Source organism: Watersipora subatra, chromosome 4 (genome assembly GCF_963576615.1).
Source record: "Watersipora subatra chromosome 4, tzWatSuba1.1, whole genome shotgun sequence".
Taxonomy (NCBI): domain Eukaryota; kingdom Metazoa; phylum Bryozoa; class Gymnolaemata; order Cheilostomatida; family Watersiporidae; genus Watersipora; species Watersipora subatra.
In genome coordinates, this window is record NC_088711.1 from 33,418,373 (window position 1) to 33,437,743 (window position 19,371).

Below are 19,371 nucleotides of genomic sequence, written 5' to 3' on the forward strand. Positions count from 1 at the left end.
AATACGGCTTAGCGAAACAAAAGCCTGTACAGAATCAGTTTTTCATGAGAAAGCATGTAGCAATACGTACCTGGACAGTGTTAGCATGTCAAATAATGCAACCAATTGTTGTTGAAGGGAAGAGCTAGCTGTTCATTGACGTGAGGATCTTGTAGGATTAAGAAGTGATTAGAATAGTAACTATAGGCGTAGACTTGTCATTCTCTGTTTCTAGTTCAAGCGTTGAAGGTAGGAATAGCTAAATAATCAGTAAGAGCTATAGCTTTGTTCCATTTCATCTTTTATCAAAATTTCATAAAAAGTCGAGGTGAGTTTTGTGTAGTATAAACATGTGCCTGGTCTAAATGCTGAGCACACACATGCTAACTAATAATTACTAACTGATGTTACTAAATGCATAGAAACTTTTAGATTTGTACATTTTTGTTTTTAATGTATGTTTAAGGTATGGGAAAGGATACAAAAATCAGTTGTCACAGAACCACTAGTGCAACGAGATCTTCAAACCCTGACACAAAAGCAGGCGAGATGCAGAGGGAGGGTTTAGAAAATGATGATGACCGGTGGAAACGAGATGTTGAACTACAGCAGCACAAACAATATGCAGAGAGGCAGAAGAAATCGAGGGTAGCGGAAATTTTGCAGTTACAAGCCATCTACGAACAGCAAAAAGTTCAAGAGAAATTGGAAGTAGCATCAGCAAATGAAGATGAGAAACCAGAAAGGCCATTTGGCATCGATGAATATGCTGACAGCAGTTACCAAAAGCCTGCACAGTTCTCCTGGATCGACAGCGTGGTATCCAGCCTCCATTCAAGCTTCACAAACCAGAGCAGGCCTTTGACAGATGTCAGCGCTGCCCGAGAAGAATTGCAGGTTGAAGGAAGGATAAGAACAGAGGAACTGGTGCGAGAAGTACAGAATGCCTTACAAGTGACTCATTTACAAACTGAAAAAAACTTTGATAAAAATGTCCAGAGCAAGAAGATGGAGAATGAACATCAGACAATCATACTGCAACACAATAACAATGCCTTAGGTGTGTGTGACAAGGTGGATTATCATACAGGCGAGCCTATGAGTAAGACGAGTGGCGATCATCAGCATAAGCTCAGCTCTGACGGTTCCACCGTTCCAATCTTCAATAAAGCGATGGCTGGCATGACACTTGATGACCATGCAGCTACACAGAACAAATGTGACATCGAGTTGCAGATGCTTGAAAAAACACTGCGTGAGCAGATAGAGGTTTATAAAATATCACAGAGGATTTTAGAAACAGATGAAAGAAGCCAGAAGAACCAATCGAGTGTGTCTGCAAAACAAACTCAAATTAAAGCAGTTTGCTGTAATATATTATAGTTTTTGATATATTAATCATCTTATTAGATGTATAACAGCGAATGCAGAACATAATACACTACCTTGTAATAGAGCTAATAGAGTCCTATAAAAATTATGTTAGTCTGCAATTTATAAGCTCTTGGAAGGAAAGTTATCTGAGGTCTAACATCAAACAAATATAATAAACATACAATATGCTTAGACTAGTTAGCATAGACATGTAATAACCAGATCGCTACTAACAAAAAAGGCATCTACCAACATAAGAAAATATATATTCTTGTAGATTGCCTTTATCCATCAAAATAAATTTAAGTATCAAGGGCAACAGAAGTTGAAGGTCAACTACAGGTGAGCAAACAGCTTACTAATTTATAATAAACCGAATTAAAGAGTTAACATCGTGATGACCTTGCTTACTATTCGAATACAAAGTCATTGTCACTGTCGTAGCAAGTGGAGAGTGCAAAGATGACAGCAAAGACTGTTTGGAGAAGGTGAACGGAGTAGTCCGGCGGAGTAATCCCCTCCTCGCCGAGTGTGTATCCCAAACCAGCGATGAGGAAGTCAAGCGCAGATCCTTTATCAGTAACGAATTGCTGAGTTTTGCCTCGGGTGTAAGCGAGACAACTCCCAGTATATGTTCTCTCAAGAACAGCAGAGAGAATGGGCAGGTCAGTAGGTTCAAGCTTCGACAACGCATCAATTTGCTGCCAGAAAAAAATGACAAATGACAACCATCGTTTGATGAAACCAAATGGCAACAAGCTATTCAGAGAGCAAGGCTTAGACTAAGCGAAGTCGACTGAAAGCCTCTCTCATCCAATTATGTATAATATTACAGACGGTTCCCAACCTACAAATGAGTTACGTTCCGAACGATTGTTCGTAAGGTGAATTTGTTCGTAAGTTGCTTCAGTGCTATATTTTGTATTATAATTTATGTTTAAGGCCTATATAAGTATATTGAAGGTTTATATAAGTATGTTTAAGGCTTGTATAAGTAACCTGTATTGGTTTGTACTGAAAAAATATTTAACAAAATGGAGATAATACTTTGGTGGACGCCGGGCCATGACACTGCATTTCTTATTTATTGTATGTCTTGTCCTTTTTATTATATTGTTGTTTTAATCGTTATGCTATCACTTATGGTTAATGCCTTAATTTTTGCATGTGTTGTCCGTTTATTATATCGTTGTTTCACTCGTTATGCTATTGTTATATCTGATATACTGTCATAACACTATCACTTATCGTCACTTTTATGGTTGTCATACCAACGGCTAGCAGTCCTATTTATTCACCTTGTTAGCCGATGTTTTTACCGTTAGCCGGAACGGTTGATATTATTGTATATAAATGAGTGCGCTCATTTAGTTGAGCAGAGCAGATAGCCCTACGCTCCTCGGCTAGTGAAATTTCCTTCGCTAATTAAAAGCTGAATGAAACTACATGCACTCTCTTCTCTTTATTTATTAGTATAGATCGTGCCAAGTAAAGGTCGGAAAATCCCTTTACAATACGTATGTAAAGTTCAAACAAAGTTCAAACAAATAACTCGAAAGTTATTCGAGTTACGAACAACGGTACATACGTTGGTATGTACCGTTGTTTGTAACTCGACTGTTCGTAAGTAGGGAACCGTCTGTACTGGTAAACAATTTCAGCAATGCATACAATAGATAAGCATTCAATTTAGGCCTACTCTTGTATCAGAGTTCAGCACCCGCTGCTCTTTGATCTGCTAGTCAAAAAGTCAGCATCAGGAACAGCGCCATAATATTACCAAATGGGCTGACAAGATATGAGAGAGACATTCTCTGTTTGAATCCTGGTTGAAGCCTTCCAAGACAAAATAACCAACATAAACAGAATAAACTAAGCAATTGAAAGCATAGAATAGCAAGAGTAGATGAGTGCTTGAGATCATTGACCTAGGAATAACTTACTATAATATTATGAGGAATAACTTACTATAATATCATAAGGAATAACTTTAATATCATAAGGAATAACTTTAATATCATAAGGATAGTCACATTTATAGTATAAACTAAAATGTGACTATCAAATACCTGTAGACTAGAGAGAAAAGCAAGAGCATTTAGAGCAATGCTCAAACAGAAACTCACATCTAGAGGTAAAGATCTGAGGAGTTTACAGAGGAATTGCAGGGAGTTAGCAGTCTCATCCCCTTTAGCGCCATTCAAGCAGGCCAACACTCTCTCAACTGCGCTGTCTACAGAGTCTCCTGCAGCACCCTTTAAAGCTTTTGACAGCTGCTTAAGGAGCAGAGGGTCAGCACAGAGTTCAAGCAGGTGTACCACGAGGGCCTTTCTTGAAGCTTCGTTCAGGAGAGAAAGACCTGGAATTTATGCAATGGGTGGAGATGAGTCCCAGTGAATCACCTAAATCAGTACGTAGTCACTTATATCAGTATTTAGTCACTTATATCAGTATATAACCACTTATATCAGTATCTAGTCACTTATATCAGTATATAACCACTTATATCAGTATCTAGTATGAAGATCAGTAAAAGTTAGCTCAGCACTCTCTCAAACAGGACTTGTCTGTCTGGGACTATAACAGCATAATAATATATTAATCGCAGAGCAAAGTAAGCTGTTGTGATAGTACAAGATGTTAACTCTATCGGTGCCATTGCAATGATGCCTCATACATACTGTCAAACTTTTCATAAAGCTTTCGGAGATAAATACTTAGTGCTTCTCCTAGAATTAAATTCTAGGAGAAGCACTAAGTATTTATCTCTGAAAGCCGATAAAAAATATCTTTATCAAATTGCTAAATGTATTTTCTTTCAAATGTATCACATTTAAAGAACAAAATATACAGCCTTCCTGTCTCGTTATATATTTTTCACCTCTTGTCCACTGCCAGAAATGTTTCACCGAATTCAACAGTATTTTTTGCAGTTTGAGAGTAAAGGTTATGTGAGAGGTTTTGGAAACTTCAGTATTTTGAGAACCAAAGTAAGGATCAATTATTAGATAATACAGTGTCTGGTAAGTTATCTCACAATTTATAGATAACAATAGTGATGCGAAGCTTTCAAGAAAGTAAGGTGTGTAGTATTATAAATTACCTGAAATAAGCACAGCTTAAGGCTGAATAAATTACCACACTGAATAGAGACTCGCAGCTGCGCATTGACCAATTGTGGTTGATGCTTAATTTCCTCAGAGCTAGCAGCCTGGGAATAGTGACTGCTTGGGTTTTTTCTGAAAATTGAATGCTGGTAGAAAGGCAGTGTCTGATACAGTAAATACAGCACTGCCTAGCTAGTTGACAAGCCAAGCGATAAGCACGAAGTGCGCTACATTTCAACTCAGATCTCAACACACTTTTGTTCTTTCTATCTGTACGCTTGTTTGATTTTCTCAAACACTCGCATAACTGCTGGCATCTCATGCACAGACTCACCTTCAAGCTTATTCGCCAGAGACTCGGTGCTGACCGATGTACTCGCAACGCTGTCACTCTCATCTAGCAGTTCAGAATTGAAACCTCCTTTCCCACTTCGCGCAACCATAACTCTCATGGCACCTGCAGTTCAATGGAGCTTCGCAGTAATCACAGATTTGTTTGATGTTAATGTGAGATGATGAAACAAAAAAGTCGAACAGCAATTGTTTCTACAGGACTGCATGAAGTCACATGACTGTGATGTCACATGTTCAGTCTTATGGATAGCTGTTTGTTTTACATTTGAAAAACCCTAGGAATCTGCAAATGGTAACTGCACAGACTCATTTGCAGATATCCGTCAAGATGTCAGGCGAGTCTATTTATGGAAAAGGTAAAATTAGATTATGAACATAAATAAACTATGTAGTGAAAAAACTTAGATAATTTTAGTAGTAAGACAACTCTCAATTTAAAGTATTGAGCTGATGTCTAGTTTTGCAGCAAGAAAGGCCCTTTCAATCGAGAAGCGCCTATACAACATAGTAAATTAACGCTTGATGATAAATATAGCTGAAGGTACAATAGGAAGAAAGTTTAAAATAGGTCAGGAAAATAGTCTAAAAAAATAGCTGAGTTAGACAAGCTGTATTACACCAACGAATCTAAGATATACATTATGTTATGTTGCATATTTCAATGACTTTGTGTACTGCTTGTGATTGATGAGTGCCCTGTTAAGTCACTTGTCCTGTAAGCTTACCTTGTCTTGTCACCAATTACATATCTCTGACCTTTATAGACATAAAACACAATGATGTAAATCCAGGAAGTCATGAAATTGTTTCTTTAGGCGCTAGAAATTCAATTGGTCAAGCAAAAACTAGCTCGGAGATTACCTCAATGTTTACTGATGTACTAAGCAATAAGAGAACCATGAAGAAATGAGAACCTCAGATGTCAGCCAAATGAGGTAGTCTTTGCTCTCACAGCTTATTGCGTTGTTCTAACAATGATTGTCAATCCATATCTAGTCACTTGAATAGTTTAATAAATCATATCACATACCATTTTATAACATAATTTAATTGAATTTGGTTCAACTTATTTATTTAAAATTAATTTATTAGCACAGTGTACTATCACTGATAACAGCAAATGGACTAGTCAACCAATTAGTGAGCTGCCAACCCGACAAGATGAGCGAGGGACAAATGACGTAGGAGTTATTTACACCTTGCACCTCTTCATCTGACAGCTTCTTTGCGTTTCTTGCTAGTTTTTATGAGTGTGTGACCAGTTCTTTAATCCCTGCCTCACATTACTAGCTTGAAACTTGTGACTGACTACACGTTTAACAACTAACCGAAAACTACAGTAGACAGACAACTACCATTACACTTAGATATCCCGATGAGTAATGAAAGACAACAATAATGATTGAAGTTGTCTGAGTATACTCATAGGCTATGTTAGCCATGTTCATAGGCTATGTTAGTCATGCTCACAGGCTATGTTAGCCATGTTCACAGGCTATGTTAGCCATGCTCACAGTCTATGTTAGCCATGCTCACAGTCTATGTTAGCCATGCTGACAGGCAGTGTTAGTCATGCTGACAGGCTATGTTAGCCATGCTCACAGGCTATGTTAGCCATGCCCACAGGCTATGTTAGCCATGCTCACAAGCTATGTTAGCCACGCTCACAGGCCAAGTTAGCCATGCTCACAGGCTATGTTAGCTATGCTCACAGGCTATGTTAGTCATGCTCACAGGCTAGTTAGTCATGCTCACAGGCTATGTTAGCCATGCCCACAGGCTATGTTAGCATGCTCACAGGCTATGTTAGTCATGCTCTCAGGCTATGTTAGCAAAGCTCACAGACTATGTTAGCCATGCTCACAGGCTAAGTTAGCCACGTTCACAGGCTATGTTAACCATGCTCACGGGCTATGTTAGCCATGCTCACAGGCTATATTAGTCATGCTCACAGGCTATGTTAGTTATGCTCACAGGCTAAGTTAGCCATTCAGCTACACGAAAATCTTCTTGATGACACATCCGGGAGATGAAAACAATGTCTAGGTGGCTACAAAGACCTGTGAGGTATGTACCTTGCGAGCTGACAGCTAGCTCAACGATTTCATAGGCCAGAACTGTGCCTACAGGTAGAATGAGAGCCCTAGTACGACCTTTAGTTACCTCTCCTTTTCCCTCCTCACCAACTGCAGGCAGTTTCACCTGCATGAGACATCAGTATAGGCTACACTTTGCCATCTCATTTAATGTCCGTATTGACAATAGAATTAAGATATTGTCAAAGCAGTTGTTGAGAAAACGTTTTCTAAAAACATACTTACACGCTTCCATCTGTTGGACTAGGGTATTGTTTAAAGATTACATAATTTAACCATTTTATGTTTTAAGCATAAAAGCTCATTGGGTATAACTGACCAATAAATGTGTATTGTCTACATGAACATTTACCATATGAGTTATGTTTAAAAATAAAATGTTCATAGCGGTACCTCCATTTTCAACAACAGGAAATGAATTTAATGTTTCTAGTACTAGAATAAAAGGACAATGGTACATATATAATATTATCTCCTTACAATATGAAAACTTGGAATTCACTAAACGAGAAGTTTTAGCAAAAGAAATCTGGGCTATTTGTCTAAGATTCAAACTATTTTAAGGTTTTCAATGTATTTGTTAGCATTTTAAAAACATCAAGTGTTCTTTTCTTTTGTTTCCCACTGTAAACTAAATACTAGTTCTAACAGGCTATGAATGACTTGAGGAGATCAAATATATTGGGCTAAGGCTGACACCCGGATCCCTCTACTCAAATCAGCTGTTCAACTAACAGCAAGCACTCCTTTAAGATAAACAATCTGTAGCGTGTTAATGATTTTGATGTTACAAATAAAAAAATAGTATATTACACAATTTTTGATAGGATATCTTGAAAATTACACAAGCCATTTCCACACTTTCTTTACAAGAAAATCTAAGAAAACAAAGTTGGGGTATGAGATGCTACAGATATAACACTAGTGGCCCTAGCCTACTACAGATACAACACTAACTGCCATAGCCTACTACAGATACAACACTAACTGCCATAGCCTACTACAGATACAACACTAACTGCCATAGACTACTACAGATACAACACTAACTGCCATAGCCTACTACAGATATAACACTAACTGCCCTAGCCTACTACATATACAACACTAACTGCCATAGACTACTACAGATACAACACTAACTGCCCTAGCCTACTACATATACAACACTAACTGCCATAGACTACTACAGATACAACACTAACTGCCATAGCCTACTACAGATACAACACTAACTGCCATAGACTACTACAGATACAACACTAACTGCCATGGCCTACTACAGATACAACACTAACTGCCATAGCCTACTACAGATACAACACTAACTGCCATAGACTACTACAGATACAACACTAACTGCCATGGCCTACTACAGATACAACACTAACCGCACTAGACTACTACAGATACAACACTAACTGCCATGGCCTACTACAGATACAACACTAACTGCCATAGCCTACTACACATACAACACTAACTGCCATAGCCTACTACAGATACAACACTAACTGCCATAGACTACTACAGATACAACACTAACTGCCATGGCCTACTACAGATACAACACTAACTGCCATAGCCTACTACGTATACAACACTAACTGCCATAGCTTACTACAGATACAACACTAACTGCCATAGACTACTACAGATACAACACTAACTGCCATGGCCTACTACAGATACAACACTAACCGCACTAGACTACTACAGATACAACACTAACTGCCATGGCCTACTACAGATACAACACTAACTGCCATAGCCTACTACAGATACAACACTAACTGCCATGGCCTACTACAGATACAACACTAACTGCCATGGCCTACTACAGATACAACACTAACTGCCATAGCCTACTACAGATACAACACTAACTGCCCTAGACTACTACAGATACAACCCTAACTGCCATAGCCTACTACAGATACAACACTAACTGCCATAGCCTACTACAGATACAACACTAACTGCCATGGCCTACTACAGATACAACACTAACTGCCATGGCCTACTACAGATACAACACTAACCGCCCTAGACTACTACAGATACAACACTAACTGCCATGGCCGACTACAGATACAACACTAACTGCCATGGCCTACTACAGATACAACACTAACTGCCATGGCCTACTACAGATACAACACTAGCCGCCCTAGCCTACTACAGATACAACACTAACTGCCCTAGACTACTACAGATACAACACTAACTGCCATAGCCTACTACAGATACAACACTAACTGCCATAGCCTACTACAGATACAACACTAACTGCCATGGCCTACTACAGATACAACACTAACTGCCATGGCCTACTACAGATACAACACTAACTGCCATGGCCTACTACAGATACAACACTAACCGCTCTAGACTACTACAGATACAACACTAACTGCCATAGCCTACTACGTATACAACACTAACTGCCATGGCCTACTACAGATACAACACTAACTGCCATGGCCTACTACAGATACAACACTAACTGCCATGGCCTACTACAGATACAACACTAACCGCTCTAGACTACTACAGATACAACACTAACTGCCATAGCCTACTACAGATACAACACTAACTGCCATAGCCTACTACAGATACAACACTAACTGCCATAGCCTACTACATATACAACACTAACTGCCATAGACTACTACAGATACAACACTAACTGCCATAGCCTACTACAGATACAACACTAACTGCCCTAGCCTACTACATATACAACACTAACTGCCATAGACTACTACAGATACAACACTAACTGCCCTAGCCTACTACATATACAACACTAACTGCCATAGACTACTACAGATACAACACTAACTGCCATAGCCTACTACAGATACAACACTAACTGCCATAGCCTACTACAGATACAACACTAGCCGCCCTAGCCTACTACAGATACAACACTAACTGCCATAGCCTACTACATATACAACACTAACTGCCATAGCCTACTACGTATACAACACTAACTGCCATAGACTACTACAGATACAACACTAGCCGCCCTAGACTACTTGATTAATAGAGTATGCATGAGAAGGTATTTTTTATATTTTATATTACCTCTTCTCAGCATACAGTGTAAAAATGAGTGAAAATACCTTTGAAATTGTTTTCAATGCCTGGAACCTACTAAATATCTTTAGATTATTGCTGCAAGAGAATAATCGATAGAATAATCAGCTTCTCTTACAATGAAAACTGTCACTCTGAATTTATAGCTTTTAACCTTTTAGCAAATATTTACTTAAAAATTTACGAATAACCAGTCTTATATGAGTCAGGGATTTTTGAACTGGTCCACATCAAAGACATGCGAAAACAGCCAATTATGCTGGCAGCCATTTTCCATTAGCAAAGCTACGGCCATCTAAATATTTATAAAATCAAGTATTTGTCAGCCTGTTGTCATTCACATATTCAGTTAGTCGCAATTGGTTAAAATACACACCCTTGCACGCTTGCAGTGCCGTGCACGGTGAGAGATCATGTATAATGATTCCATTCATAATTATTCCGCAATGCGGCAAGGTGGCTGCATAGTTTATTGGTAGTGCGCTTGGCTTTACATCCAACTGTACGGGTTCAGATGCAATATTTTTTCTAATGCTTGTAGCTGGCTTGGACAGTCACAGCTCTTATTATAGTAAAGATTTAGACTAGCTTGAGTTACTAGCTTAAGTTACTCCAATTCATTGGGTAAGAGAACTTAGCCAATGGCAACTAAATTACCCGCCATCTGTTTTAAATCTTGAGCAAAAGTGTAGCATAACAAAGTAAGAAATGTTTTGTAACGATCTGTTTTAGCTATGCCTCGAGTATGACAAATGTTACATTGGCCAGAGACACAAAGAAATAAACAAATACCTTCATTTAAAAGTTGGGATGGTAAATGTTGCTGTATATTTTGATTAAACATAAAAAATTTTATGCAATAACTTTTTTATTGCGCCACCGGGCATTCAGTAGTATTAAGATACATTAGAATAAAACTGTAATTTTTGCAAGCTTTGTGTTATGTACTCATCCAATGTTTACTTGAAAATGCCAACTACGGTGATTACTTTTACTGGAACATTTACCTTTACCTAGAAGGTAACAATTAAATGTAATGTCAGATCAAATCTTGTAGCATATGACAGAGCTCTGAGTTGCATAAAGTATTTTTAGTCCAGATGATGTTTAAAAGACAAATGTTATAATTTGGTAATTGCAATAGTTGTTCGTAATCATAAAGATCTCAAGTACTTTGTGGTACTTTCTACATAAATTTCAAAAATACAACTGAAAGTATTTTAAAGTGAAGCTGTCTGTATGCGATTGAATGAAACCAGATTTACAAATGATTATATGAAAATGAACCATAAAAAATCTGAATTAAGAATGGTAATTTGGCCAGCTTGTAATTGGCCAATAATCCAAAATTGATTTGGCAGATCGGCTGATACAGTTTTAACAATGTGCTTGATTATCAGCTTCAGCAGGATTAAATCTTTAAGGTTGACCTAATTTTGCTTAATAGAAAACTGGCCTCTTACATACACAAAGAGAGAGTATGTCTCTAACACTATATACATACATCCTCATCTCCGCTCACGTCAATGTTCAACGTGCTATTGATGGAAGCAGGAGCTGCAGTCTTAACGACAGCAGTCACTATGCAAAGAGCCCTTCTATCCTTTCCAGCCAGCTCCTTCACCAACTCATGATTCATGTTCAATTTTCTACAATACCCAACACAACAGGCTAGAGATATGCTAGAATAAGAGAATATAGCAAAGACAACACCACAATCACTAAACCTCCGCACTACAGAGATATCCATCATGAGTCATTATTCCTTTGAAGAAATACCTGCAGGTGGGCCATACGGTCAAAAATATCATGTGTAACTAAATTTCCTAGCTTTCCGAGGATTTTTGCTCTGAAACCAAACTTGGTAGGCAAACTAACAACGGCCAACAACCTATTTTGATTGTTTATCAATATAAAAGTGGGTGAGCTCTTTATATTAGCTTATTTACATTTAAAAGTTTAGTAGTCATCAGGTCTTCACAAACTGATCTTAATTTAAAACTAAAATAATTCATTTTAATAGTGAACTGAGCTGAACGTCCACTGTAGAAATTACAATGCATGATGTTGAAGACAAACAGGATATTGCGAGCAACAGTTAAAATCTTTGATGATTACATTTTTCAGTAGTGAAACAATTTTTTGGGCTTCAAAGGGTCATATAGTCATAGATCTCTGGATTTTTATGCATCGAAGAATGTTACCATAAATCAATCTCATAACTAAAGATGCAGTAAACCAGCGTCATTAGAATGCAACTACACGGAGTTTTATGTGTGTCAACGGCGTTCACATGATAATTTTGCAGTGTGACAAAGACACTTCTAGACTAATTGAAATATTTGCATAACTATTGCGAGAATAGTAAAGAGGCTAACGACAAAACAATAGAGGGAGTCACATCTTCATCATACATAGAGTTACCTAGTACGCAGCTGGTCAATGAGAGACTGCTCATTGACCTGGGAAATGTGTAGGTCTCCGAGCTTAGCTTCCAGTCCGATGTTATCCACATCTTTAAGCTCTGATTCAAAAAAGGACTTGAGCTGAGCTGACAAAGAGGCCGTGATTTTTATTGTAGATGACGCGTTAAATGAAACCAAGTCTTTCTCCTCCTCCATATCAACCTGCGGTAAGGTTGAACAGGGCAAGTGATAAATGAACTTTAACAGCGTGTAAGATCAGAGTGAATGGACTCTTCAAATATGATAACAAGCACAAAAGCTACATGGGATATGCACTTAGAACGCTTGCATAGCTGAGAAGGGCACAGCCTTTCTCTTGAATTATTGACATGTACCTAGAAAATATTTCTATCAAATTAAAGAAATTTTATATTTCTAAATGAAATATTTCTAAATGAATGGAGATGAAGAATAAAAAAGTAATAAAAAAAGCCAAACAGAAGGTAAGTCTGAAACAATAAGGAGTGAGAAGATGTCTCACAAGAGAAACTTATAAAGTGAAGGTAAAAGCTAAATGAAATTAGATCACCGGCAAGTAAGCTTAATGATTCGGGAGTTGTCTCTGCAATACAAATAACGAGAAGTCAACATAATCAAATAACAAACTAATCACAATATTTACTCAATTATTTTACCAATTTTATAGTTTTATTTGCAGTAGTCAAATATACCAAACTATCAATGCATGTCTCAACAACTACTTCCTAGTTGAATACTCCTCAAAGCATCAGATGAAGAGCCTCGGAGAGGCAAAGCCTGTGGTACATAAAGTTACTATATAAACTTCTGGAAAGCGAGGCAGGGAATTAGTTACTCTAAAATATGTCGGTCTCTAGAACATTGTGCTGCACTATGAAATAATCATCTGATTGGTTAGCCTCAGGCTCGAGGAATGACAAGCTAACAAAACTTACGGAAAGGGGGCTACCCTCAAGAACATCCTGCAGAGAAAAATTGGTTGGGTAATGACTATCCTCAACCAGCCACCATTTGCTAGACTTCCTCACGACCAAAGAAAGAGGAGCAATGTTAGTAGCAGACCCGATGCTTGGACTGGGGAAGTAGATGTCTGGTCCAATGGATTTTACCAGCTGGTGAGCAACTCTAGCAAACATCTACAACAAGATAAATAGTAGCGGTACAACAACGAGTAGAGATGTGTGAATCAAAGACCTGAAAATGGGTAACAAAATGAAGGCAATAGAGTGGTTACGGACATGAAATCCGTAGATGATAAATTAAATGTCTATGCAAAATCCGTAGATGATAAATTAAATGTCTATGCAAAATCCGTAGATGATAAATTAAATGTCTATGCAAAATGGAACAAATTTTGTAAAAACCTTAATTTTTAATTTTTATTTATTATAACTGTATGCAGCTTGAAGCAATAAGTTTGGATCAACCCCAGTTTCTGAATATCTCAGATCTCAAACAAATTGAAGCAGAAGTTAGAATAGATGCTTCACATGCAAAAAAACTCGGGCCTCAAACACACTACGCCCAACTCCGGAGATAAGCTGAGAAACCCAGATGACGCTCAGTTGCCTACTCACATTCTCTCTCCTTTGGTATTTAACCATTATAGCCAGAAGAGTTTGCTTTAGTTTACGACATATTGACTATATCTTGTGTTTTGCGTAGTGTATCAGTGTAATATTTTATTTTTATTCTAGGATAAAATAAGACCTAAAATTACTACACATTTACTTTACACAAAATTCTGAGAAAAAGATGCTGGGGTACAAAGAGATGCTGGGGTACAAAGAGATGCTGGGGTACAAAGAGATACTGGGGTACAAAGAGATGCTGGGGTACAAAGAGATACTGGGGTACAAAGAGATACTAGGGTACAAAGAGATACTGGGGTACAAAGAGATACTAGGGTACAAAGAGATACTAGGGTACAAAGAGATACTAGGGTACAAAGAGATACTAGGGTACAAAGAGATACTGGGGTACAAAGAGATACTAGGGTACAAAGAGATACTAGGGTACAAAGAGATGCTGGGGTACAAAGAGATACTAGGGTACAAAGAGATACTAGGGTACAAAGAGATGCTGGGGTACAAAGAGATACTGGGGTACAAAGAGATACTAGGGTACAAAGAGATACTAGGGTACAAAGAGATGCTGGGGTACAAAGAGATACTGGGGTACAAAGAGATGCTGGGGTACAAAGAGATACTAGGGTACAAAGAGATACTAGGGTACAAAGAGATGCTAGGGTACAAAGAGATACTAGGGTACAAAGAGATACTAGGGTACAAAGAGATACTAGGGTACAAAGAGATACTAGGGTACAAAGAGATACTAGGGTACAAAGAGATACTAGGGTACAAAGAGATACTGGGGTACAAAGAGATACTGGGGTACAAAGAGATACTAGGGTACAAAGAGATACTAGGGTACAAAGAGATGCTGGGGTACAAAGAGATACTAGGGTACAAAGAGATACTAGGGTACAAAGAGATACTGGGGTACAAAGAGATACTAGGGTACAAAGAGATACTAGGGTACAAAGAGATACTAGGGTACAAAGAGATGCTGGGGTACAAAGAGATACTGGGGTACAAAGAGATGCTGGGGTACAAAGAGATACTAGGGTACAAAGAGATACTAGGGTACAAAGAGATGCTAGGGTACAAAGAGATACTAGGGTACAAAGAGATACTAGGGTACAAAGAGATACTAGGGTACAAAGAGATACTAGGGTACAAAGAGATACTAGGGTACAAAGAGATACTGGGGTACAAAGAGATGCTGGGGTACAAAGAGATACTAGGGTACAAAGAGATACTAGGGTACAAAGAGATACTAGGGTACAAAGAGATACTAGGGTACAAAGAGATACTAGGGTACAAAGAGATACTAGGGTACAAAGAGATGCTGGGGTACAAAGAGATACTAGGGTACAAAGAGATACTAGGGTACAAAGAGATACTAGGGTACAAAGAGATACTAGGGTACAAAGAGATACTAGGGTACAAAGAGATGCTGGGGTACAAAGAGATACTAGGGTACAAAGAGATACTAGGGTACAAAGAGATACTAGGGTACAAAGAGATACTGGGGTACAAAGAGATACTAGGGTACAAAGAGATACTAGGGTACAAAGAGATACTAGGGTACAAAGAGATACTAGGGTACAAAGAGATACTAGGGTACAAAGAGATACTAGGGTACAAAGAGATGCTGGGGTACAAAGAGATACTAGGGTACAAAGAGATACTAGGGTACAAAGAGATACTGGGGTACAAAGAGATACTAGGGTACAAAGAGATACTAGGGTACAAAGAGATACTAGGGTACAAAGAGATACTAGGGTACAAAGAGATACTAGGGTACAAAGAGATACTAGGGTACAAAGAGATGCTGGGGTACAAAGAGATACTAGGGTACAAAGAGATACTAGGGTACAAAGAGATACTAGGGTACAAAGAGATACTAGGGTACAAAGAGATACTAGGGTACAAAGAGATACTAGGGTACAAAGAGATGCTAGGGTACAAAGAGATACTAGGGTACAAAGAGATACTAGGGTACAAAGAGATACTAGGGTACAAAGAGATACTGGGGTACAAAGAGATGCTGGGGTACAAAGAGATACTAGGGTACAAAGAGATACTAGGGTACAAAGAGATGCTGGGGTACAAAGAGATACTAGGGTACAAAGAGATACTAGGGTACAAAGAGATGCTGGGGTACAAAGAGATACTAGGGTACAAAGAGATGCTGGGGTACAAAGAGATACTAGGGTACAAAGAGATGCTGGGGTACAAAGAGATACTGGGGTACAAAGAGATACTAGGGTACAAAGAGATACTAGGGTACAAAGAGATACTAGGGTACAAAGAGATACTAGGGTACAAAGAGATACTAGGGTACAAAGAGATGCTGGGGTACAAAGAGATACTAGGGTACAAAGAGATACTAGGGTACAAAGAGATACTAGGGTACAAAGAGATGCTGGGGTACAAAGAGATGCTGGGGTACAAAGAGATACTAGGGTACAAAGAGATACTAGGGTACAAAGAGATGCTAGGGTACAAAGAGATACTAGGGTACAAAGAGATACTAGGGTACAAAGAGATACTAGGGTACAAAGAGATACTAGGGTACAAAGAGATGCTGGGGTACAAAGAGATACTAGGGTACAAAGAGATGCTGGGGTACAAAGAGATGCTGGGGTACAAAAAGATGCTAGGGTACAAAGAGATACTGGGGTACAAAGAGATACTGGGGTACAAAGAGATACTAGGGTACAAAGAGATACTAGGGTACAAAGAGATACTAGGGTACAAAGAGATACTAGGGTACAAAGAGATACTAGGGTACAAAGAGATGCTGGGGTACAAAGAGATACTAGGGTACAAAGAGATGCTGGGGTACAAAGAGATACTGGGGTACAAAGAGATACTAGGGTACAAAGAGATACTAGGGTAAAATGAGATACTAGGGTACAAAGAGATACTAGGGTACAAAGAGATACTAGGGTACAAAGAGATACTGGGGTACAAAGAGATACTGGGGTACAAAGAGATGCTGGGGTACAAAGAGATACTGGGGTACAAAGAGATACTGGGGTACAAAGAGATACTAGGGTACAAAGAGATACTAGGGTACAAAGAGATACTAGGGTACAAAGAGATACTAGGGTACAAAGAGATACTAGGGTACAAAGAGATACTAGGGTACAAAGAGATACTAGGGTACAAAGAGATACTAGGGTACAAAGAGATACTAGGGTACAAAGAGATACTAGGGTACAAAGAGATACTAGGGTACAAAGAGATACTAGGGTACAAAGAGATGCTGGGGTACAAAGAGATACTAGGGTACAAAGAGATACTAGGGTACAAAGAGATACTAGGGTACAAAGATATACTGGGGTACAAAGAGATGCTGGGGTACAAAGAGATACTAGGGTACAAAGAGATACTGGGGTACAAAGAGATACTAGGGTACAAAGAGATACTAGGGTACAAAGAGATACTAGGGTACAAAGAGATACTGGGGTACAAAGAGATGCTGGGGTACAAAGAGATACTGGGGTACAAAGAGATGCTGGGGTACAAAGAGATGCTGGGGTACAAAGAGATGCTGGGGTACAAAGAGATGCTGGGGTACAAAGAGATACTAGGGTACAAAGAGATACTAGGGTACAAAGAGATACTAGGGTACAAAGAGATACTAGGGTACAAAGAGATACTAGGGTAAAAAGAGATACTAGGGTACAAAGAGATACTGGGGTACAAAGAGATGCTGGGGTACAAAGAGATGCTGGGGTACAAAGAGATACTAGGGTACAAAGAGATACTAGGGTACAAAGAGATACTAGGGTACAAAGAGATACTAGGGTACAAAGAGATACTAGGGTACAAAGAGATACTAGGGTACAAAGAGATGCTGGGGTACAAAGAGATACTAGGGTACAAAGAGATACTAGGGTACAAAGAGATACTAGGGTACAAAGAGATACTGGGGTACAAAGAGATGCTGGGGTACAAAGAGATACTAGGGTACAAAGAGATACTAGGGTAAAAAGAGATACTAGGGTACAAAGAGATACTGGGGTACAAAGAGATGCTGGGGTACAAAGAGATGCTGGGGTACAAAGAGATACTAGGGTACAAAGAGATACTAGGGTACAAAGAGATACTAGGGTACAAAGAGATACTGGGGTACAAAGAGATACTAGGGTACAAAGAGATGCTAGGGTACAAAGAGATACTAGGGTACAAAGAGATACTAGGGTACAAAGAGATGCTGGGGTACAAAGAGATACTAGGGTACAAAGAGATACTAGGGTACAAAGAGATACTAGGGTACAAAGAGATACTGGGGTACAAAGAGATACTAGGGTACAAAGAGATGCTAGGGTACAAAGAGATACTAGGGTACAAAGAGATACTAGGGTACAAAGAGATGCTGGGGTACAAAGAGATACTAGGGTACAAAGAGATACTAGGGTACAAAGAGATACTAGGGTACAAAGAGATACTGGGGTACAAAGAGATGCTGGGGTACAAAGAGATACTAGGGTACAAAGAGATACTGGGGTACAAAGAGATACTAGGGTACAAAGAGATACTAGGGTACAAAGAGATACTAGGGTACAAAGAGATACTGGGGTACAAAGAGATGCTGGGGTACAAAGAGATACTGGGGTACAAAGAGATGCTGGGGTACAAAGAGATGCTGGGGTACAAAGAGATGCTGGGGTACAAAGAGATGCTGGGGTACAAAGAGATACTAGGGTACAAAGAGATACTAGGGTAGAAAGAGATACTAGGGTACAAAGAGATACTAGGGTACAAAGAGATACTAGGGTAAAAAGAGATACTAGGGTACAAAGAGATACTGGGGTACAAAGAGATGCTGGGGTACAAAGAGATGCTGGGGTACAAAGAGATACTAGGGTACAAAGAGATACTAGGGTACAAAGAGATACTAGGGTACAAAGAGATACTAGGGTACAAAGAGATACTAGGGTACAAAGAGATACTAGGGTACAAAGAGATGCTGGGGTACAAAGAGATACTAGGGTACAAAGAGATACTAGGGTACAAAGAGATACTAGGGTACAAAGAGATACTGGGGTACAAAGAGATGCTGGGGTACAAAGAGATACTAGGGTACAAAGAGATACTAGGGTAAAAAGAGATACTAGGGTACAAAGAGATACTGGGGTACAAAGAGATGCTGGGGTACAAAGAGATGCTGGGGTACAAAGAGATACTAGGGTACAAAGAGATACTAGGGTACAAAGAGATACTAGGGTACAAAGAGATACTAGGGTACAAAGAGATACTAGGGTACAAAGAGATGCTGGGGTACAAAGAGATACTAGGGTACAAAGAGATACTAGGGTACAAAGAGATACTA

General features: G+C 38.9%; 2 protein-coding genes across 2 annotated transcripts in view; one reads left to right on the forward strand and one right to left on the reverse strand.

Moving 5' to 3' along the window:
• The first annotated feature begins 144 nt into the window (after window positions 1-144).
• Window positions 145-1,362, forward strand: LOC137393392 (uncharacterized). The gene is made up of 2 exons (XM_068079928.1): window positions 145-228; window positions 446-1,362. The coding sequence occupies exon 2, from the start codon at window positions 448-450 to the stop codon at window positions 1,360-1,362; it is 915 nt and encodes a 304-aa protein (XP_067936029.1). The 5' UTR covers window positions 145-228; window positions 446-447.
• LOC137393391 (pejvakin-like) overlaps window positions 1,355-19,371 on the reverse strand; it is a 55,972-nt gene continuing 37,955 nt past the window's right edge. Inside the window, exons 2-8 of the mRNA XM_068079926.1 lie at window positions 13,398-13,598; window positions 12,443-12,645; window positions 11,523-11,667; window positions 6,890-7,016; window positions 4,795-4,917; window positions 3,480-3,712; window positions 1,355-2,054 (exon numbers count right to left, since the gene is read on the reverse strand). Coding sequence (XP_067936027.1) covers window positions 1,764-2,054; window positions 3,480-3,712; window positions 4,795-4,917; window positions 6,890-7,016; window positions 11,523-11,667; window positions 12,443-12,645; window positions 13,398-13,598 — 1,323 coding nt within the window. The 3' untranslated portion in view covers window positions 1,355-1,763. The remainder of the gene's footprint in view (window positions 2,055-3,479; window positions 3,713-4,794; window positions 4,918-6,889; window positions 7,017-11,522; window positions 11,668-12,442; window positions 12,646-13,397; window positions 13,599-19,371) is intronic.

What these genes read in the sequence shown, in the direction of transcription:
- LOC137393392 (XM_068079928.1), top strand. Translation starts at nt 448, where the DNA reads ATGGGAAAGGATACAAAAATCAGTTGTCACAGAACCACTAGTGCAACG.